Source organism: Bacillus rossius, chromosome 1 (genome assembly GCF_032445375.1).
Source record: "Bacillus rossius redtenbacheri isolate Brsri chromosome 1, Brsri_v3, whole genome shotgun sequence".
NCBI lineage: Eukaryota > Metazoa > Arthropoda > Insecta > Phasmatodea > Bacillidae > Bacillus > Bacillus rossius.
Window position 1 is genome coordinate 175,708,865 of NC_086330.1, and position 24,403 is coordinate 175,733,267.

Consider the following 24,403-nt stretch of genomic DNA (forward strand, 5'->3'; position numbering starts at 1 on the left):
TTTGATTAATCCGTTACAAGTTAAGGTTTTCGAATTCCAGCCACCCATTTTGATTTAGCAGCAAGTGTAGAGCTGTGAAAAGTGTGGGTGGATTCGGGAACGGAACACAGTTAACTGAAGGATCGCTTTTCGGGATGCCGTATTTATAGGATCCTTTTTTCCTTATGGTATTACGCATGGCTGATAAATTACCTACGTAAGATTATGGTTTTAATTAAAAATATATATTATTAATTAATTAAAAATATATATTATTAATTAATTAATAATATTATTATATTATTAATCGGTAACTCACGTCATGTTATTGTTTGAGTGTGACGTCATGGGTAAACCATAAATCGATAACAGTTAAAAAATATGTATTTAAAAATACCAAGTTAGGGTTCTGTAAATAATAGTTGACCGCAAAAAAATTTTTGGTTTACCCATTTAAGATAACAAACCTTATAAATAGCGAATCAAACCAATTATGAACTCAGTACAACAGAGTTAGTCTTAGTGGTCACACGTCTTCGCCTCATTAAATCCAGTGTCCCCTTTCTGCAGTGATGGCAACCAATCTCTTCGCAACTTATGGAACGATCGAATTCTTACAACGATCCAATCACCCGACGTTCATAAACATTGTTGCTCGTGAACATTCAAGCCTTCTTGCTGTACCAATAACCGGAACTTGTAAAAACTTTGAAAAGCTTACCAACAAGAGCAAAAACCGATTTTTGGATACCCCATGTTGGGACAGCAGCCGTGTAGTTCTGCATGACACCAAAGACGGTTCAGATTACATAAACGCCAATTACGTAAGTGGTTTTAACCTATCGAAAAAATTTATAGCGACCGAGCATCCGATGGAAAGCACCTTGAACAATTTCTGGACCATGGTTTGGGAGCAGGAGGTCCGTGTTATTGTAATGCTGGGTGCCATGGAAGAGTCACATCCAAACAATACCTACTACTTTCCTTATAATCAAGATAACACAATCTTCAGTGATTTCATAGTCTGGGAGGAAAAGAAGATCAATTCAAAACACTACTACATCGAAACACTACTGAGTATTACTCACAAAGAGACTGGAGAGTCTAGGGCCGTACATCACTTCAAATATTTGGATTGGCCCGAAAACAATATTCCCAAAGTGGACAATTTTCTTGAGTTCTTGCTGTTAGTAAATAATAAGTATCATGATTTTTTTAACCCCCTTCAACTAGGTTCTATTGTTGTTCATGGAAATGCAGGAATCGGAAGAACTGCCACGTTTTGCGCCGTAGATACCTGTCTACATCAACTAGTATATACGGCGACTATATCAATACCATCAGTAGTGCTGAAGATAAGACAGCAGAGAAATTCTAGCATCCCAGCTTTAATCCAGTACATTTTTATAAACCGTGTCTTGTACTACTTTATGGTTGACATTCGATCAAACTTTACGGCATTTTTGCAAATTGATTCCCAAATCGTACCCAATGATGTGGATTTATTAACTCATTCGTTACAAAAGTTGGTACTTCCGATAAATCTAATGAACCTAGATATTAAAGAAACCTAGCCTTACAACATATTTTTATTTTGATTCAACCTTTCATCAACTTGATAGGTGTCTGTCATTTGAGTCATCTTATAAAACTCTTAACAACAAACCGACTCCTGTTAGCCTAAGAATTAACCTATTAAAGGTTTTGATACTTCAAAAGTTTCAATAAAAAAAAATAAAAAAAAACAGTAAGGTTCTAAATAATTGGTAAGTCTTTGAAAAAATAATAAAAAAAGTTATACATTGGATCCTTAATTTTATTAGACATTTAAAAAAATTTTGACAAAGTCATTATGCAATCATGAAATTCTAGATCTACTTACAGGCTAAAACTCTTCACTGATAATGTTCATTACAAATAAATCTTAGAGTAACTTATCTGTAACTAAACTTAAACTAGAGAATAGTTGTAGCTAAATACTGTTAACGTGCATGAGGACAATTCATTTGAGATCCATTATAAAATAAAGTAAAAATTTATATGCTTACATATAACACGTAAAATAGAAATATAAAGCTAAATAACAAAAGCGATAGTGGTCTGCATCTTTTAGACAGTCAAACCTGTCCCTTCTAAGTTTCAACACAATAGAAAACAAATTAACTCTACCCGTCTTTAGAATTTGAGATATCGATATATCAATGGCACAGAACGCCATTGATCGCTCTAGTCCATCGCTGCAGTGGACTACAATAGGACTCTTATAGCCTTTAAGAGACTCTGGCGTGCCTACCAGCTGATTGTATGTTCGGATTATGAACATGAAGTCAAGGAAGTCACACGCTAGGGGCAAAATATGGTCCTGTTGCCATTTATTATAAGAGAAGTGGTTGACGAACAACAGGCCTCCATCTTCGTGTTTCACGATTAGTTTCGTGATTTCGAAATTCGGATGATCCAGGTAAAGTTCGGCCGTCGTGATCCTTAGTTTTCCACATTCAAACATACCTCCTTCTTCCGGGTGCCAATATAAAATCCCATTCCTGTTCACTTCTGGAGTATTGATCATAACTATGATCTCGGTCTGGTGTTCCCATATTACCTTCCAGAAGTCACAAATTGCCGTCACTGAATGAGGTATCCTCGTGGTGATATAAGCCTTTTGACACTCGAATCCGTCGATGTAGCTCGCGTTGATTGATTTTCTGGACCCCTCTTCTCTCCGAAGAATGACGCGGCTGTGGTCAAAATATAGCCCTTCAATGTCATATAGACTACCTTGGAAGTACCCAGAGGCTATAGAGGCACCAAAAGTTCCTCTTGCTTCCTTACTTATTATGTCCTCGTGCTCTCGGAAAATAAATGAAGCAGCAGTTCTCTTCTCAACGAATTTGATAAAATTCTTACAAGTTAGGGTTTTCGAATTCCAGCTACCCATTTGGATATAGCACCAAGTGTAGCGTTGTGAAAAGTGTGGGTGGATTCGGGGACGTAACACAGCTAACTGAAAGATCGCTTTTCGGGATGCCGTATTTATGTCCTTTTTACCTTAAGGTATTACACATAGCTCATGATAAATTACCTACGTAAGATTATTGTTTAAATTAAAAATATATATTATTAATTAGCAACTCACGTCATGTTATTGTTTGAGGGTGATGCCATGGGAAAACCATAAATTGATAGAATTTAATAAATAATAAGTATCTAAAAAATATCAAGTTGGGGTTATGTACATCATAGTTGACCGCAATACACCGTACAAGTCACGTAGCTTCAGCACAGTATTAATTATAATAATAATAATAATAATAATAATCCCATGAATCATTCATTCTTTATATTAGGCCCTTTCACAACCACGAATAACGTCATAAATTGTATTTGCAGTGTCAGGAGGACTGTTATCAACTAACAGACCACAAAAATAATATATTGCGACTCTGAAAAACAATTTAATGAAATTGGTGACGCAAATCTATCGACTAGTAACGTGCACATGTTAATCATGGATATACACTCATAAATAATATACTTTCATATTTCAAAGTTATTCATACCAATTTAAAACTTGATAGATGTTCATTTACAAGGGGTAGTTCTTCCTTGTCACGGAGCGCTATGATACATATGAGTATAATCAGATATGTTAGGAGTGATTTTTATGTAAGAGTACAAATCCGCCAACTTTGTCAGCACCCAGTAACAAAGATACACTTAACATACACACGGGAGTTGATTCTTTAAGAAGTTAGAGTTTTGAGTTGATGATTCTAGTTTAGGGTTCAGAGATCAAGGTGATAAGCCCTTTCGCGAGTCTTCATAATTTTAAGCGTTACACCGAATTTGGAAAAATATAGCGGGAACGGAACTCAAATAGGCTATAAAAATTTTCGGCTTGTAGTAACTCATTATCACCCTGCTGACTGTAGGCAAAAGAGATAAAACTTGACCTGAGTCTGGCTCCGGATTGAGGGAAACCCGAATTAAAAATTTCACAGAAAAAAAGGTTGATAAGAAATTATATTTTAGGCATTTTGAATGTTCTAATTGAGACGGAATTTTGCACGTGAAAAAATAATTTTAAATTAGATGAGTTTTTTTGGCGTTTAGAATTCCAAATTTCGACAACGAGAAGTTTCCTAGTGAGACCAGTCTACCGATTGTCGAGATGGCATTTACCGCGCAGAAATGCCGTTTCTGCTCTGCTACCTTCACGGCAGCTAAGAACCGCTACCGGCACGAGCGACAGTGTGCCGAGAACCAGCATCGTGACTACCAGCAGTGCCACCTATGTGGCAAGATGGTCGCACGCAGCGACAAGATGCAGCAGCACCTGTCAACATGTACTGGTGCTGTCGCCACGACATCAGGCACCCGGTGTAGCTTCTGCTATAAGGCCTTCGCCCGTGCTGATGTCGCCAGACTACATGAGAAGTCGGCTTGCGGTCTTAACCCTAACCGCATAGCACATTCCTGCACGAACTGTGCTAAAGAGTTCGTCAGGGCTGACACTCTTCGCAACCACATTAAGGTGTGCAAGGGGCCTGCTCCGCCTCCAACAAAGAAGCAGAGAATGGCAGCAGTTAAGCCAGCAGTACTGCCTAAACCATCGACCAGCCGAACAAAGGTGGTGACCGGCGCGGGTTTGGCCAATACCCATGGCTTCATCACCGCCGAAGTGGGATTCAAGGGCAACTTGAAGACTTATGTTGCTGTAAATACGTCAAGTTCTGCCAAGGACATTTGTACGTACCTGGACTCCATCAAGGCAAAAATAATAAGCCAACTTGAGGAGGAGATTGAAGAGAATGGACCGCTGAAGTTTAATGTCGTTCTTGAGTGCGACTACGAAAAACCAGTAGATGCCTGTGAAGACAAGAGGGCCTTCAAAACCATGAATGTTCCCCTCTACGCAGTTCATGAGGTGGAGGAGGCATTTACCGAGTCCATCTCCAAGATCTGCAAGGAGGAGGAAGATTACATGGGTAAGGGGTCCGGATGGACTTTGTCGGCCGTTAAGCGACTTCAACTCCGAATAAACAAGCTTGATCCACTCCGTGCCAGCTCCTACATTGAATTACCTACTTCCATCAAAGACAAATACGCTGTGATCAATCCGCAAAACCTCGAAGACCACATGTGCTTCAAGTGGTCAATTCTTGTTAAGTACGTGGAAGGTGAGCATCCTGAACGTGTCAACCAGCGCTACCATGACTTGGAGGGGAAGTTCAACTTCAACAACATTGACTCCCCTACTCCAATCAAGCAAATACCGCTGTTTGAAAAACAGAACCCCGGAGTCTCCATCAACATTTACAGTATCGACGAGAATCTGAATGTTGTTCCTGCACGAGTCGCTCCTGAAGAAAAAGAACATCATTTCGATCTTCTGCTCTTGGTCAATGACAATTCGTCCCATTTCGCCTACATCAATAATTTTTCTGCTCTGGTTCGGTCCCAAATCACTACACACACTGAGGCTATTCATGTTTGCAAAAGATGCTTCAAGCATTATGATGATCAGGATAGGGTTAGCGGGCTTACTGGTCTTCAGTGTTTGGAAAAACACAGTGAGCTCTGTAAACAGCATGCTGCTGTTAGGATGGAAATGCCCCAGGTTGATGAAAATGGTTTGCCTCCTGTTTTGAAGTTCAAAAACTTCCATCACAGTGATAAAATGCCCATCGTGGTATATTGCGACTTTGAAGCTATTCTGGAGAAAATACATACATGTCACCCGAATCCTGATGAAGCATACACACTGCAGTATCAAAAGCATAAAGCGTACAGCTACTGCATTTACGTGAAAGCAGATAACTCCGTGATTCCAGTACACCTCACTTCTTCACTTCCTTCACAGCCTGAAGTGTATCGCGGTTGTGACGCAGAAGATAAATTCATATCCCGCATTGTGGAGATTGGACATGACGTGCAGAAAATATTTTCTATGTCTGTTCCTATGACTCCGCTCACACATGCACAAAACACTGCTTTTCTGCAAGCAAGGTGTTGTTGCTACTGTGGAGGAAAGTTTGGAGGGGTCGTAAAGAAAGTTCGTGATCATAATCACTTCACCGGCGAATTTATTGGACCTGCATGTAATGACTGCAACCTTCTCAGGCGCAGACCGAAAAAGATGATTGTGTTCTTCCACAACCTGGCGTACGACCAGAACTTCATTATCAGGAAGTTGGGGTACGACACTAAAGACATCTTCATCATTCCTAATTCGGAAGAGAAGTTGATAACTTTTTCCAAGAAGTTGCATGATAAGTTCAGCATTAAGTTTGTCGATACGTTCCGTTTTATGAGTCGGGGTCTTGCTTCGCTCGCAGAGTTCTTGCCTGCAGACAAGTTTGTCAGTACTGCTGAGTTTTTCGCTCCTGATGAGTTGGAGTTGGTTACTCGCAAGGGAGTCTTCCCCTACGACTTCGTTGATTCTTTTGCTCGACTAGACGATACTAGTCTTCCATCTATCGATGAGTTCTTTAATATTCTGACTGATTCTGGTATTTCCGAGGCGGATTACGCTCACGCACAAAATGTCTGGGACAAGTTTCAGTGTGCTACTTTGGGGGAGTACGCTGACTTGTACCTAAAGACGGATGTCCTGATTTTGGCGGACGTATTCGAGAATTTTCGCAGTCTTTGCTTGGAGACGTACAGTCTAGACCCGTCACACTACATTTCCTGTCCTGGGTTCGCTTTCGATGCGATGCTTCGCACCACAGGAGTACAACTCGAGCTTCTGACAGATTACGATATGTATATGTTTGTGGAAGCATGTATTCGTGGGGGTGTAGCGCAAAGCATCAAACGTCATTGTGTGGGTAACAACAAATACGTTCCTGAGACACATGATGTGTCCAAGCCATCCACATATCTACAGTACATTGATGCAAATAATTTGTACGGGTGGGCGATGTCGCTGTCGCTTCCGATTCGACATTTCAAATGGTCAGACACATCTATTGATGTCATGACTATTCCAGAAAATTCTCCTATCGGGTACATTATCGAATGTGACGTGGAGTACCCTACTGAACTCCACGAAAGTCACAAAGACCTTCCGTTTCTCCCCATCAATCAATGTCCGCCCGGCTCCAAACAATCAAAGCTCATGACAACACTAGAAATTAAGGAACATTACATTGTACACTACAGAAACCTCCAGCAAGCAGTATCACATGGGTTGATAGTTACTAAGGTACACAGAGTCCTCCAGTTTGAGCAGTCGGCGTGGTTGGAGCCATACATTAAGCTCAACACCAATAAGTGCAAGGCTGCAGCCAACGAATTCGAGAAGGAGTTCTTTAAGCTCGCTGTAAACAGTACTTTCGGGAAACTGATGGAGAACAAGAGGCGGAGGCTCAAAATGGAGTTGGTATGTTCCGAGAAGCGGTTCAAGAAACTGGTGTGTCGTCCATCCTTCAAGGACCGCACAATGTATGAACCGAACTTGACTCTAGTCCACCTGAACCATGAGACCATAATTTTCGATAAGCCAATCTATGCCGGACTCGCAGTACTTGATCTCTCAAAAACACTCATGTACGACTTCCATTACAGCACAATGAAACCCAGATATGCAGAAAACATTCATCTGGCATACATGGACACCGATAGTTTCGTATACGAGATACAAACCGATGATTTCTACCATGACCTCAAAGCCGATCCTACACTCATGGAGAAGTTCGACACCAGCTGCTACCCTTCCGACCACCCTTGCTTCTCCCCCATCAACAAAAAGGTTGTCGGAAAGTTTAAGGATGAGTGTGGGGGGAAAGTGATGAGTGAGTTTGTCGGTCTGCGGGCCAAACTGTATGCATACAAGTGTGGTGACAAAGTTGAGAAGAAGGCCAAGGGTATCCAGCGGTGTGTGGTCAAAAACCCGCATAACATTCAGTGACTACCTGGATGACCTGCACGATCACCACACACGACGAGTAGCAGTTAGGGCCATACGCTCGAGGCAGCAGGTGCTCTATAGCGAGAGCACAAATAAGCTGGCCATAACATGGGAGGATGATAAGCGCCAAATATGTGAGGATGGCATCCATACGGTTCCCCACGGCTATGTTGGAGATGAATTATCTGTTGTATAGTTCCAGTCTTTTTGTTGTAAACAGTTTTCGTTTTTGTATATAGTTTCTGTTTTTTTTTATAGCTTCGTTTGACAAGTATATTTTTCTCTCCTTGAGGGTTTTGTTTTGTACAATATATTTCTTTGATTCAGTAAATATAATTTTACCTACATATCGCTTATTTTTTTTTAATTAATGCCCTATATTCCTCAAGGTACTTATACTTAATTTGATATCGTAAAATGATCATGTAATTAGACACAAACACCTAAAATATCTGCTTCCATGCAGCTTTTAAACACAGGAACGCAAACACGAACACTAAGAAATGATATTATACACAAACACCTAAATATCTGCTTCCATGCAGTTTTAAACACGAATACACAAACATTAATTTATTTAGTATGTTTACATGTATGATAGGAATATGAAAAATTTCTGGTCAGCTAAGATGGAGTAATAAATGTTTTTTAAATTATCATTACTTTAACTAACGCATCCACAACGACAGTATTGATAACATATATTTTAGTTAAAACCTATAAGTGATAAGACTTTAAGAAAAAATGTCGGTTACAACAACAAAGTGACTGTGGATTTTGTGGATCTTGTGGATTCTGTGGATTTTGGTCTATAAGGTTCATAACAATGTTGGTAGAGAATTGTAACTCGACCTTACATACACTAACATACTTTAGAAACCTACAACCGATGACGACACCCACCAGATGAAATCAAGATGGTAGTCTCCACTAAATAAGATGGCTGCCTCCAGCAGACAACGATGGTATATTTTTTTTCCTGATTTTCTAAGTTAATAATTATGATTTTCCAAGATGGTGGATGTAACGAAAAATTGTAACAGGAATGAGTGGGGTGTTCGATGACGATGTCATTGTAACAGAGGGGTGGGGGTGCTAGATGATGTATTTGTAATTTAGAGGAGTGGGGTGTTCGATGCGTAGGTTTTTAATTAAAATTTTATTAAATAATATTTTTAATTTTATTTTAAAATTTTGATTTTTTATTTTTTTTAAATTTTAAATTTTTTTCATTAAAATCGGATAATAAATAAAGATTTTCAAGATGGCGGACGAAACTCAAAATGGTGGAATGATCTAGAAAACAAAATGGAGGAAAGTTCTAGAAAAACAAAATGGCCTCCGGGTTCAAAGGTCAAGGTCAAATCCAAGATGGCTGCAGGAAGTGATGTAATCCAAGATGGCAGCCGGAAATGACGTAATCCAAGATGGCCGCCGGAAATGACGTAATCCAAGATGGTCGCCGGAAGTGACGTAAACCAAGATGGCCGCCGTGGCTCCCCGGCTCCCCCACCACCCACCGGTGTCCCCATACATACTATAATTACCTACTATTGCTGGTGGGCAGTTCCCACTTCCAGGCAGCTAGCGCTCTGAGCAGATAATGTTTAGGCCCATCATGAAATGTTACAATTGAAGCTTATTTATCATCGGTTTTAAAACAGCACATTATGCAACTTCATACTACGGTTTTTCAAAGACGTAGTAGGCTGTATGTATTATTTCTTATTTAAAGTTCTTAAAAATTGGTTGCAGTTTTATACAGCTTTTATAACGATAGTATACTGTATTGTTAAACGTGTTTTAAATCTATTTCTAAAGAATTAAGTTGAATAAGTAATTTTTTTAAGCGCACTGCAAAAGCTAGTACAAACTAAAATGTATTTATGAAAATCAAATCATTGCCGTACGTTAAAAACTTTATTTTTCCCATTCCTCAAATTTTGTTGAACTTTTATTTTTGCTTGTGCCTCATACCCGCCCGCCACCCAACCACTGGCGCTCTGGGCGAGGGCCCGGTTGGCCCGCTGGTGTGCTGCTATATGCCTTGCTGCAGCCCTCTTCAAGGGTGACTAACAACATCGCTCCTGAAGATGGCTGTGACAAAGCATGCTGAAACGCCTGGTACGCCATCATTCACGCGGGCGTGGGGAAAAAATCTAGAATACAGATAGTAATTTGTTGAGTTCTACGTCTGTCGCAAACAGGATAAACTGGCACGTGCATGTGAAGTAATGTCTTTTTTGTTGTAGAATTAAAATAATTTGGTTTTTAAATCAATATGAATTTTGTTTCTTCACCTTCAAAATTAAATCCACTGAGAAACCAAAAATTTACTAAAATATGTGCAAATTTCCGAGGATTATTGGATAATTTGTAATCGGCTATGGTGATTAGGCCTCGCCATCTTTGATTTTTCCATATTTTTGCTATAATTCTAATTTTGAACTATTTATCCCAATTTTGGACATGTCAAGTCATAATTCATATCTCTCAGACCTTCTAACCTTGTTGCAACCGCATATTTACTAGCAGGCTCTAGTCAGTAAGCGTCGCGAGGAAATAACCTATTATTTCACTACAACCATAATGTTAAACACATGTTTGCATGTGTTGACTTCAACAAGTAGTTAAATCTAAGTCATGTGCCATGTCAATCCATAACCTTTAGCATGAAGATTTATTGCAACTTTGAATATATATACTGTATAGTAGTCGCCAGCCCAGGTTAAAATTTCTAATACGGTTTTGAGGTAGTTGGTTAATTCACCGCCGCAATCGCCACCATCTCTAGGGCATCGACTTGTGGTGGTCCCTAGCGGACAAGTGTCGAACTCTTCAAATACCCCTTCCACCTCCCGTTGAACGACCATGAACTGCAGTGAATGATGGATGGGGGGGTGCGGGGATTGACAGCGGGCGACAATGCTGCGCTCTAACGTGTAAATAACAACTAAGACGATACAGGGCGTTACGGCAGCGCACTGCAGCGGTGAAGTTCCCAAGCTGCTCATCATACGCTTCTGAAAAACGTAGAGTAAATCCTATCCACTCGCGACTTCTATACAGTATATATATTCAAAGATTGCAAGCAGTTTCAAACTATTAAAAATTGCCAGATGGCAATTATAATAATTTCCCTTAACAGTTGAAACTTTTAAAGTTTATGGTGGGACGAGAGGCAGATCATGCCGAGTGGCAAAGCTGGCTAATGGGTGTTAAGAGCTATATTTTTTCCTGACGGGGAGCTATGGTTGCTTGAGTGACTATTTCGCACGACTCCCTCCAAGACAATTAGTGTTCGATTACCGGTAGGTCAAAACACGTATTTTGGTTCCGCAAGCGCAAAACGTGGCAAACGTTGCCGTGAGACGGCTGTTTTTTTTTTTTACGGGAACTTCCTCTCTCTCTCTTTCTCTCTCTCTCTCTCTCCCCTTTCTCCCTTAAAAGCATTTCATCATTTCTCCGGCTGTGTGTGGTTTATCCACATTGTCTCTCATGACCAATTTGATTCATCACTAATGAGCCTACTTCCGATACCATGTCTTGAATAACTTACGTGGGTATTATCCTGCCTGGCATAAATTACACGCGCGCCCACAATACGCCAGAAATGATATATTCAAGTTCGTATTCAAATGATTGCTTAAATTTTTTACGGTGAGGTTGGGGTGAAAGGGCTTCTTGAAGCCCTTTCACGCCGTCAAGTATTTGACTTCAACAATATTTGACTTTGGAGTTGGAGGGGTAGTATTGGACGGAAAGTGGCTTCCAATTTTCTTCATTGAATAAATGTTGAAATGTAACCTCAAATATATTTGACAATCACGTCACACTAGCAGAATTTACTTTTGGTGAGAACCGTCTCAAACTTTTATATTTTGAAATTAAATAACACATCCCATTGTTCAATTATATTTTGGAACTCGTTATGTTTTTTTCCATTATAAAAAAATTTAAACATATATAAATTTAACTCGCATAATATTCGTTACATAATAAAAAAATTAATTTTCAGTGATTTTATTAAATCTATTGAAACATTATTTCCTTTTTACACATAAAGTTAACTTTTAATACGATATAAATATTATCATTATTTCAGCTATTTCATTTTTATAATCTCTCTAATCGTCCATGTGTTCTTCGCCATTTTAAAGGTTCGTGGTGACAGAGAAGGATGTCATTTCCATTTACGATAGGCACGATTTTGTTTGGCTGATTGCATTCAACATCCAACATAGATTATAACCCGTCCTATAAGCAAAATATATATTTGATGGTAATTTAGGCCATCCAAATGGTAAAAGAAATGGCTGTGCTAGTAATGTTTTTGATGACATCACAACCCTACAACTTTATTTAACACAACACATCGGAATGTGTTGTAATCGAGAATTTGACAGTTCGGCAGGTCCTTGAACTGCTGGGATTCGACGCAAAAGAAAGTATTACTTTATTTAATTGCGTGCCAATGTTTGTGATCATATTTTATTTATCTGCCTGTACAAGACGGCTAAAAATCTTTGTTTGTGGATAATGTACTCTGTTCCTACCGAAACCGAGTTAAAACAAGTGTTTGTAACTATTTTTTACTCTTTTTATAGTTATTGTAAATACTGTTCCCGAATTTTGATCATGTTTTATGTTGTTTATCTTTTAGAACCATACTAATTAAATTAACTTTTTAAGCTGTATGGTCAGGATGTATTTATGTGTAATGGCCTGCTGGAGAAGCGAAATGGCGCGGTGGTAAGACACTACAGCATGTCCGTAAAATAATGTCCCAATTTCAATGGTTTTTTTCACAGCTTAATTAAGACTATTTACAACAAATTATACATCAAATTTAAGGTAAACAAACCTAGTTTATATTACAAATGTTCAATATCTGCACCTTTAGCTATACTGCACACATCCAATTCTTCCCACACTTCGGTTAATACGTCCGGAGTAATGAAAGCAATAGCCTCTTCATTTCTGTGTCTCAACTCTGGTAAATCATTAGGTACTGGCAGAACGTAGACACAATCTTTTATAAAGCCCCAAAGGAAAAACCTCGCATGGCTTATGTGCGTGGATGCCAGCGAAAAAAAGCTCCGTCGTCTCCACCATTACGATCAATCTAATGGTTAGGGACTTCGACGTTCAACCAATCTCGTGCAAATAAATTCCAATGGGGAGGAGCTCCATGATGTTGCCAAATAAAATTTACAGGTTCACACTCTACTAATTGGGCAAATTAAGCTCAGGAGTCGTCATTTCGCGTAGGTGGTGCTGCAAGCAAGAAAACAACAAAGCAATACTCGTGCGTGCGCTATTCTAAAACTGTTTGAGTTCTTAAATTGTAACCTTGAACCGACACTCTAAACGCTTACACTTTATACTGTTAACATTTATAACTTGGACATTAATTTATGGACATAATGTACATCTGCACTCGAAAAGAACCGAGTTGGAATCCTGGTCCAGCCACCCTAATTTGGGATAACTGGCACTTGTATTAGTTTGAATAGCTAGAATTTAAAAATAATTGAAATCATGCTGAGTTAAGGAAAAAACAACTTGTGAGTGAGTCTTTCAGTACTCGCCAGAGTTATGTAACATATAGGTAAACCTCGGTAACGAGCAAATTCATGTTTTTTCATGTTGCAGATACACTCATAATTCGAAACTGAGACCTCGGACAAGAAACCTGACATAGAATTCTTAAAATAATGCCGAGCGTGATAAATATACGCAAATTGTGTTTTCGACTAAATATTTGGACTCAAAACAGACGAAGTTTCCACACCCGCCTCTAGAATTCGCTGCCGAAGCAACTTGCTCGACTATTGAATCATTCGATTTGCAGAGAGAATTTTTAAACTATATAGCGAAACGGCTCCGACAAAAGTGAAAAAGTTTTTTTTAATACTTAACCTCGGCTTGGACCTGAGTTTAGACTAGGAATTTTATTGAAATTCTGCCCATCTTAATAAAATTCATTAAATAGTCTATACTTAAACGTTTTCCTTTGGCTTTGTTAACTTTTGTTCAAAACATCCACCACAGATGGCAGCACCGTGGTAACACATTTCCGTCCAGGTGGTCCATCCTCAGGGGAAAAATTCTAAATAAAACTTGGTCCAAACCAGCTATGGCCGGTAGTGAGAGTTTTGAGCGATATTATCCAGTTTTATGTTCGACTTAAGTGAAAAGTCTTGGATGAGATTTATTTTCGCTAAACGCTGCTTATAATCGAAATCACACATTCATAACACAACCATTTCAAGAATATTGTGAGTAAAAATTAGCAAAGTATTAATACGTAACAATTTACACAGTTATTTTTAATACTTAAACAATATTATACCTAATGCAGAAAATAAACGGTTCAACGTACCATAAATTTTCAATCTTACGTAATCCTGTAACCACATAGATTTTCTGGTAAACTTTTAGAACTTAGAAACCATTTGACATAAACTAATATTTTTTGTTATAATAGTCTTGCTCTAAAGGTACATATTTCTCCATGTCAAAATAGTCCGGGAAAACCTAGCGGTGTTCACAGGCAGTTTATTTAATTAGGTATGCAAATGAAAACTCAGTAAAAACCCTGTCCACCAAACCTAATATTTTCATACCCTAGCTGGAACTGTCTATACTTAAAATATTTAATAAATATTAAAGCGGGCCGTAATAACAAATAAAATATCTGTTTAGATTTTATTTACTTTGATATTTATTTAAAGAGAGAAAATATAAGTAGAAAATTTAATGTCATTTGTAACTGAAAGTGATTCATGAAGTAGATAGCCTACATTTTCCTAAATGTGTTGGTGAGATACGAATGAAATAATGTTAATCCCACTTTTATTGCATGCTTTACTTCATCTGTCTCTTTTGAGGCTTTGCAAATGAATATGCGCCAATTTCTGAACAAGCAATATGTTCTTGAACATATATCCTTATCATCATTTGTTGAATTAAGTACGTATTGTTACAAAAAATATATGAATATTTTATGATCCAATAAATCTCCGGATCATAGTTACCCATATCGTTTGACTTTATTGAATAACCCCTTTTCTAACAACAACTAAACAGCGCTCAAACACTAATGAGACTTTTAAAGCCAAATATAGCCACAAAACACGCGAGCCTTGAGAAACTGTAACCCAGTGTACAGTGGCGTCTCGTCAGGGCAAGCAAGGCAAGCAGTGCTTGCCCAGGCAGTTTCCAGACATTGTATTTTTTAAATAAATATTTTATTCAGAATAGTATTTTACTTTGGCTCGTGCAGTTAGGTGTATGTATTTTTTACACTATCTTCTTGGGACCCAATACTGTGCGCTGTGCGCTATGAAAAAAGAACTCGTTGACACAAAAACATGCTGTTTTAGAAGCGTTGCTAGGTTTAGAAGCGCTGGTAGGATCGCTTTCAGCAGGAAGGCTGCCGCAGTAGTTTCCTTTCGGAAGGGGGGTGGCATGGTACAAAGGTTCAGGGAGGGGATTGGCTGGAAATTTTTTTTTTTTTTCCTAGCCTAAGTTAATTCTAAGTGTGTAGGGGAGGGTCCAGGTTAGGGGAGGACCTAAGTGTGTCTCAGGCCGAAGCCTATACACTCTACCATGCGGGTTTTTAACCATGCAGGACAAGGGCGCGTGCATCATGTGCTTATTGGGGTTTACTGGCCAGCCATGGCTGCAATTGGCGCCATGACTGACGCCCCATTGGTCGCCTAGCTTAAAAGCTAGCTAAGTGTGACCCAGGTAAAACCTGCATAGACACAGGGAAAACCCTGGGCCGGTTCATGCGGGGATCAATTAACATGCATTAAGCAAGCAGGTAACTACTGGACAAGAGGAAGAAGGGTCCAGGTAAGAAGAGTTGGAGGGGCTGAAAAATCAACCTTGGTGGAGTTGGGTGCTTGGGCCTTGCGGCCCGCATTTAAAGTTGGGAGCTCCTGGGTTATTATTAGCCAGGGGCGCATGCGCCCCCAGGGGCGGGCGACTTCACGTCAGCCCAGCCACAGCTGCCCAGGCAGCCACAGTTAAGAAAGAAGTGGGCAGACGAGCCAGTAAACCAGCTCGAACTGCTGGCTCTCGGAGCGAAAGGCAGCCTGACATTGCGCCATCTTCATCTTCCTTCTTCCAGTCAACAGCCAACGACCTTTCAAGGAAAAATACGCGGTAGAAGCTACGAAGGTAACGCTTTCTTGCCGAACTGGAGCGAACATGGCCGAAGCAGATGGTGGAATTTTTCCGCCGACTGCTTCGGCTATGTCCGGTACAGTTCGGCACGGTAGGTGGCGATGTCGCGTTTCAGAGAAGAGTCTAGCGACAGCAATGCTACCTTCCTGCAACTGGCAACTGGCAACTTGCTCGTTCCGGGGCCGGCTGCCGCACCGCTCAGGCTCGTTCCGGGGCCGGCGGCACAATCATATGTCATCTGAAACTTCCATTTGTCCAATATGGCCTCGTGGCTGAGCGCTCAGCGGCGCTATCATCGAATCCCGGCAGGTGCGAATTTTTTTTGTACTTGTAAAAATAAATACGAGCACGTATAATTTCAAAAGTAATAAATATATTTGAAAAATGAATGCAAATAAAAGTAAATTTATTAATTAAATTGTAATTTTCAGGTAAGGCCATGATAACTAATGGTCAATAAGGTTAGGTTAGCTACATTATAAATACTTTAAAACTTTGTGGACGGTTGATTTGGTTAGGATAGCTACATTAAAGATACTGTGAAATCATGTAAACTGTTTCCTAGCGCTGGATAGCTACATATTAAAAAGTTATTTGCTAAGCAACCATAAAATGATTTTACAGTAATTTTAATGTAGCTATACTTACCTAATATAACCAACCATCCACTAAACAGTCTATGTGGCATTTTTATACTGGAGAGAAAAAACGCGCGCTTAAAAATAAAAAAACATCCAGGGGGTAGGCGCTCCCGATCGGCTAACTTTGGAAAGGATCGGCATTTGCGGCCAGTTGCAGGAAGGTAGCATTGCTGTCGCTAGACTCTTGTCGTTTAAGTCGGCGGTCGTCTCTCGGGGCGCGCGCATCTCTCCCGCGGGCTGTTGGCTGGCAGTGCGTGGGGGATTTGTGGGCGTACGATGATACTACACTCCCACTTAGTATATAAGTAATGTAGAGTAGGTATTTTACTATCAGAATAATGTAAGTCAATCATTATTTTTCAAAAATAATGTATTTAAAAAAAATGTCAATTTTTCAACCTGTGGAATAGTCAATGTTCAGTTAAGAAAACTACTTAAATAGCACCATTTTGTACCTTGAAATCCATATTTTCCCGGCGGAGGGCCCCCAGACCCCCCCCACCCAACCTCATCATGTTTTGGTGTGAACGGAGTTATTGCTTCCCCTCATGTAAACCTCACGCCTCGCCACTGCCAGTGTAGGCCTATACCACGGAGGAATAAGTTTACGGAGTAGGATTTTTTTCTAAAAGTTGAAAACAGTTTTGTTAGAAAAACCAACCGTAACTGTATTAAGGCCATTGCTAGAAGTTTTTTTTTTTTTTTATTAGCTTGAAAGTTACACAGTAGGAATAAATATAAAATTGCAGTCATAATATGAGTAAATTTATACATAGAAGTTAGCAATACATTAGCAAGGAATTAGCGTTAAAATCGAGATGGTAAATGAGGTGTTAGGGAATTGTTCTTATTTTGACTTCCGTTTTAAACAGAGCAATGATTGCAGAAGCCAACTACTTAACTACTTACATCCATGGCACATATGTTTGCTGGGTTTTAACATCCGTAGTACTGCAATGAATGACATAATATTTGTTGGTAAATACTAAATAAAAACTCCCGGCTGGCGTATGTCTGAATTATTGTAACAGCAGGTGCCACAATGAGCATGGACATTCATGGAAAAGTTGTATTTTGCTTATCTTTTAGGCTGTTAAATTCGCCCAACCAATTCGGGTACAGTTTTCTCGAAACTGTGTGGTTGTATTTCCTGTGCGAAGGGGCTGCGTTCGAATCCCGAGTAACTTATAGATGTATGAGGTGTTTGTTAATTTTTATTAGTAATATTCCCCCCATTTCCCGCCTCAATCACCAAAAATTGCTGAACAGGAATAACATGGAGAGTTATTAAGCCCTATTAAATAATAATAAAAATACAACACAGCTATTTTGTTAACTGTTACATGTACAGAAACTTTGCTCAGTTTCTTAAGGAAAAGACCTTTACAGCGCAGATGAGAATGACAACTGTTTTTAAATTTTGTTCAGAGATAGATTTTGTTCATAAAAATTATTTGTTCAGCTCTTAATCGTCTTCTTGCTCGAAAAGTTTATTTATTTTCGAAATAATTTTCCATCCCCATGTGTAGAGGGCTTAGTTCCGCTGTAATTACTCATCAGCTAAATCTCGTAGGGTTGCACTTGTATTTGAAGTCGAGACTAATAAAACTTATACTAAAATATCTCTATAAAGAATTATCTCCCTCGGTTTTAGGGTCGAGTCCAAAACATGTTGTTTATGTCTTCATGCGTGTAGTGAAAATCAGTTGTTCACTTCCCTTCATCTTTGTCTTTGATTTCACCTTTTCTCCTCCCTATCAACATTGATAAAAATGTAATGTTAATGTATTTGCATCCAACTATATAAGTACAATAGTTGCTACCATATCTTAATAGTTTTCTTGGCTGTGATATGAAATTTTTTTCTAGTGATGTAGAACCAAATATAAAAATAAGCTCACTATTATTTTTATAGTTTTACAAGCAACCACCTTACAAGAATTTACACATTAAACAATTATCCTTATGTAAATATATATATATATATATATATATATATATCCACATACCGTCATAAATGAAACATATATTTTATAGGTTTAGCAGAATAATATCTGCTAAGATTCATAAAACATGCATCATGAAAAACCTAAACTTTTTACGATTTCCCGAATGGTTCCACCAGTTATATTCTAAAATCTAAAAGCCCCACTGAGTTCATCACACGCGCAACCCTTAACGTGTTTGGTCAGTCATTTTACTAGAGTTATTCTACCGAGGTGGAATTCTGGGTCACTTCAAATGGGTCAAGTGTTCATCTTCGCCAGCTATTATATTTCCCCAAATTGTTTTCTATGTTTATTTCAGGTAATTGGTTTTTTAGGTTCCTTTACATACTGTGTGCAGGGAAATAAACACTCTAGTGTTTGTATGAAAAACTATTGTTTTCAAACAGAAGATGCGTTTATCTAGCCATTCAGAGTGGATCCCACCGTATAGTAGAGTTAGCTGAGTGCGGTGATAACTGGGAGAACTAGAACAAGCTTCGTTTTCCTAGTTTTTTTTTAAATTGTAATAATAATTTTTAGTGAAAATTAAGCTTGCAAATCACACCTCTATCCTAAATTTCCAATCGCATTTTTATGATACCCTCATTCATATCAAGTGATTTTTAAAATGTTTTTAAAACGTGACAATTTTTTTAATGACATCCCTTCTCTACTACATTAATAGAGATTTTTTACTCATATTCATATTTAGACAAATGAGAAAAATGAGTTTTTTTTTTTTTTTTTTTTCAAAATTCACTGATATCAGACATTTATAAGAAACGATGTCTAGGATACGTGCATAAATTTTACCTGTACTTCTTAGCGTACGATAGGACTTAGTTTAGGAAATAAACGTTACAGTGAGTGCTTAAAATATATTTTCATAGACAATGTAAAAATAAATGTGCTCGTAAATAAGCAAATTAACTTTCAGATAAGCGAAATCCCACCATAAAATCTTTTTTTTATTAGGTACTAAATAGCTGAAGTACCCGGCGTTACCCGGGCTGAACATAGGATGAAGGGGATATTTTTAATCATAAGTACACTGTAATTGTCTTCTTAATTTTAACGTCAAATGTGCAAAATTTCATCAAAATTTTCTCAAATTCAGTTTCAAGGTGGAAGGGGGGAAGAGAGCCGGAGTAAAGTAGTTTACGAAAATCTCATGTATTGAATTAACTTTTGTTAAAATCAGATGTAGATAGTATTAAACTTATTTTTAACGTCAGGTGTGCAAAATTTCATCAAAAAGTACTATAGTACTGCTTTAGGGGTAAAAAGGGGAATTAGGGGTGGTTTTCGAGATCTCATGTAGACAGGGGGAAGGGGGAATTTTTTTTAAAATCGGACATGGACGATTGACTTCCTCTTAATTTTAACGTCAAATGTTAAAATTTTCATCAAAAAACGGAAATTCTGTTTTAGTGGTGGGAAGGGGGATGATAGTTTGTTTTATGTAGACAGTAACCTGCATCCTTTTTTTATAAATCAATTAAAAACAGTTATATTCCCTTTATTTTGAATGCAAAGTGAACAAAAATTTTATCAAGTACTGTCAAATTTCTATTTTAAAACGGGTGGGAACGGAGGATGGGGTGGCTTTACAAAATGAAGACAGTGAGCTTACACTTTACTTCTAAATTAAATGTTGAATAGTAATTTTCTTCTTATTTTTAATGTATCATACTTACAAATTCATCAAGAAATACCAAATGTATGCCTTACAGTGTGTGAAAGGGGTTGGGGGTTGTTTTGCGACATTCCCCTTATTTAATTAGTTGAAAACAGTAATTTCCCCTCTTAATTTAAACACAAAGTGTGATAAAATTCATCAAAAAGTACAAAAATTATGTTTCAAGGGGTGGAAAGCAATGTGGGTTTTTTTTAATTAAATTATATACAGTGACACGCCTCAATTTTATAAATCAATTATATACAGCAATTATTTTCCTTTTATTTAGAATTCAAAGTGAACAAAATGTACTGTAGGTAGAATGGAAACCAACCAAAGCAATGATATCCTGCACGCAGCACACCTGCCGAGCAGAAACTGCCACAGCTGCGCATTTTATTCGTAATTAGCCCCAATAGCAGCGAAAATCGAGAGTGCAGTGAATCACGATAAATGGGCAAGAGGGGGGGGGGGGGACAAATCCACCGGAAGTGGCAACTGTGCACCGCAGAAGCAGGTGCAGCAGATTGAGTCACGCCGCTCTGCCCCTTTTGTAACCTCCGAGGCCTCCCCTCCCCCACTTACCAAAAATGCTGTTTCCATGAGTCCACCTCTTCCCCCCTTCCCTTCCCTACAGTGTGGACTGGACTCTTCAACAGCGTCAAACCATTTCCTCTACCTATCCTGTTCTACGACCTTCCCCCACCACCGCACTCTTCCTCCCCGCCTCCTCTTGACACCGACTGAACTCTTCCCCCGCGCGGACCCTTTCCACTACCAGCCCTTTCTTCCGCCTCCCCCCCCCCCCTCTTTTTTTCCACCTTAGCCCAGCGTGACTTTGCATTATTGTGGTCACTCATTCCGGGGGTGGAGGGGGAAGCCCACTCAACCGTAATGGCGTTGCGTGAAAATTAATGCGGATCCGGCCGCAAAGCAGTCGCGAGAGAGGGACGGAGGCAGAGAGACGAAGGTATTTTGCTCTGCACGGGTCATGGAAATGCCGCGCGCCTAAACACAATCCCCCCCTACCCACCTCCAACCGTCAAAACATTAACACTCAACCCTTCGGTGAAACCCCGTTCGAAATGCGGTTACATCGAGTCAGAGCGCGCCCATAAGATTTTAACGAGCCACAAGCCGGGGAGGGAGGTATATTATCGGCCGATAGGATCACCCTACACTTCGGGATGAACTGCCGGTTTTTTTTCCCTCACCCCCCAACCCCAACCCAAATGTCCCTGTAATTGGTGCTAATGACCAGGGTTATGAATGCGCAATACCCACTGATGCCTCGCTCCAGTCGAGGCATTGACATTCGAGAGAAACCGACGACATACTGTGAGAGCCGACATTGTAACCAGTGGCCTTCAAACCACAGAGGGTTTCTGTGCAGTGTTAAAAGCTGATTTTGTGGTTCGACCACGATTTTGAAAACCTTTTTTTCCTTCTTGGTCGCTGTTCACTCTTCCGACTCATTAAAAATATTAACGACGCTGCATACTCTTACCTAAAATATTTGAAACTATGATTTTCTAATATATATTAACACTTTTTTTTAATTCAGTAAAGCAAGAAATTTACTTCTAAGTATCGTTGATCAAACTGTACTCTTTCGAAATTTAGTTAAGGCTTTTTAGCGCAGCATTAAAGAAAGCATTTAATTTATTGCGATTGCATGAGGAATATAAAACGTGGATACTGTGTTGAATAACATCCTAATATAACATTATTTAGAACTCAAAAAAATCGGTTTTAAAATGTTTGTCTGTTTGTGTGTTTGTTCCAGCATCAGTTGAAAACTACTTGGCGCATTTTCAAAAAAAAAAAAAACATTTATTTTAGTAAGGTTTTTGCTCACTTAAAAACTATGTTATATATAATTACATAGTTCCACCCCTAAAGGGGTAGAAAGTAGGTTATTATGGTTTACAGATAATTAATTAAATTTTCGAACAGTTCAGAGAAACAAAAGATATTTTATATCAATAATAAATATACCAAAACTACTGACTACAATTTTACTATTTTACGCATTCAATCCCTAAGTAGTGTAAAAGCGTTAATAATGGTTTCAAAAAGAAAAATGAATACTTCCGAATCTATTAAAACTAGAGGATAAAAACTAAGGAAGAACAACGTGCATGTAGAGTTATGTATTGTATTTTTCCCCATTTATCAAAATTAATCTTTAAAGGAAATAAAAAGGGAATGAGTTTTGATTTATTAAAAAAAATATTCTCAAATCTATAAAGTTATACATAAATTATTTGGTAGGATTGATAGCAATTATAAACCACTCATTAGTTTTATACCACCAACCGAGAATCCACCCCTAAGGGGTGTAAAGGTGTAAGTTTGGTTTTAAAATAAATGCATAGGCCTACTTCCGAATCTATCAAATTTAAAGTTAAGAATCTAAAAATGAAAAACAAGCATTTAGGGTAACGATTCTTTTTTCTTAAATTTTTGGGATTTCCGGCCAATAACGAGGTTGAAAAGGGGGTTTAATAAGGTACTGATTAAAAAATCCACCATTATTGTAGGTATCTGTAATAAAGTGAAATTATTTTATTATTCTGAGCATAGTTATAACCAAAATAAATGAAAGTGTAAGTGTTAACGATGAAATAATCTTAATTAAAATTTATAATTTTGCTTGTTTTACAATTTTTTTTAATTTGTCGCCTCATGAAATAAAAAATAGTTAAGTGTGATTTCATCAAGGTAAAATACATCCTGTAATACACTAAAATGTTATTTATAAAATTGCATATTTAGTCTATACAAAAAATTATACACGATTACGCAACACCACTTTAGAAAATACAATAATTATGCGATTTTATTATAAATTAAATCTTATATACACCTGAAATTGTTTGTTTATATTTATTTAGAAATAATATTGTAATTATTGCCATACTTTTCTTGCAATAGTAAAACATAGGTCAATTCTTGAAATTGCTTGAGCGAATCCGCAAATTATTAGCGAGTAACTACATAAAACTATCTTATTTTTATTTAAACAATGAAAACTAAGCGATGTCAACACGGAGTTTAAAGACATATAACTGCTTTCACAAAAAACATTCGCAAAAATATTTTTTTTGGAATTGTGTTATATAATAACTATTCATTCTAAATGTGTGGGTAGCTTAGGCCGTTGTAAAACGTTTAAATAATGTAAGAACCTGTGTGTTGCTAACTGCCTTGCTGCACCAAATATATAACTGAACTCAATATTCTAACCATACTGAAAGATAATATTTAAAACTGTTCTTATATGAGGCAGGAGTGAATGGAGCTACCTGAAACTAAGAGATTTATTGGTTTATCTCCCTTTTGGATGAAAGCAGTCCCTCATCGTAGAACAATCTGAAACTTCATAGCTTAGCTAATTTACTACCCATTAATGTAAGCAGCAACCATTTAAGACATAAAACAGTGTACCTACCTCTTGCTTGTGCTGCTGGCATCCTCCTCTACGAAGAAGAAGCTACCGCCAAGTAGACAAAACTAAAACTCTTGGCTTGCTGCGCTGGTACCAATTAGGAGAAAAATAACAAACTACTAGCTGCAATACCCGGCGTTGCCCGGGCTGAACACAGGTTGAAGGGGACCTTTTTCGAAATAAGATATAGTTAGTAATTGTCTTCTTAATTTGAATGTCAAGTGTGAAAATTAATTTAGATCACTTTCAGATCCCGACAGACGTTGTTCTGCCAGTTTATAGTTATTTACCTGGTCTGTGTGTAATTTATACTTTATAAAGCAATATAGAAAAAAGGTGAAAAATAAGTTATTACTAATATTGAAAAGATTCCATTATCTAGCTAATGCTCGGCCTGCATTGCAATGCCTCATTCAGTTTTGTTTTGTAATATGTTTGAAGTAGTTCCACATACAAATCATCTATCCATCTCTCTATATATATTTGTCTATCTACATCTATATCTTTATATATATATATTTCTTGTGTGCGTGTGTATGTCACTGAACTCCTCCT

General features: G+C 38.2%; 1 protein-coding gene across 1 annotated transcript; it reads left to right on the forward strand.

The window, feature by feature from the left end:
- Positions 1-551: 551 nt before the first annotated feature.
- On the forward strand, positions 552-1,553 carry LOC134539810 (tyrosine-protein phosphatase non-receptor type 9-like). Its single transcript, XM_063382134.1, has one exon. The coding sequence runs from the start codon at positions 552-554 to the stop codon at positions 1,551-1,553; it is 1,002 nt and encodes a 333-aa protein (XP_063238204.1).
- Positions 1,554-24,403: the final 22,850 nt, after the last annotated feature.

Coding starts and splice junctions, on each gene's coding strand:
- LOC134539810 (XM_063382134.1), top strand. CDS start 552: ATGGCAACCAATCTCTTCGCAACTTATGGAACGATCGAATTCTTACAA.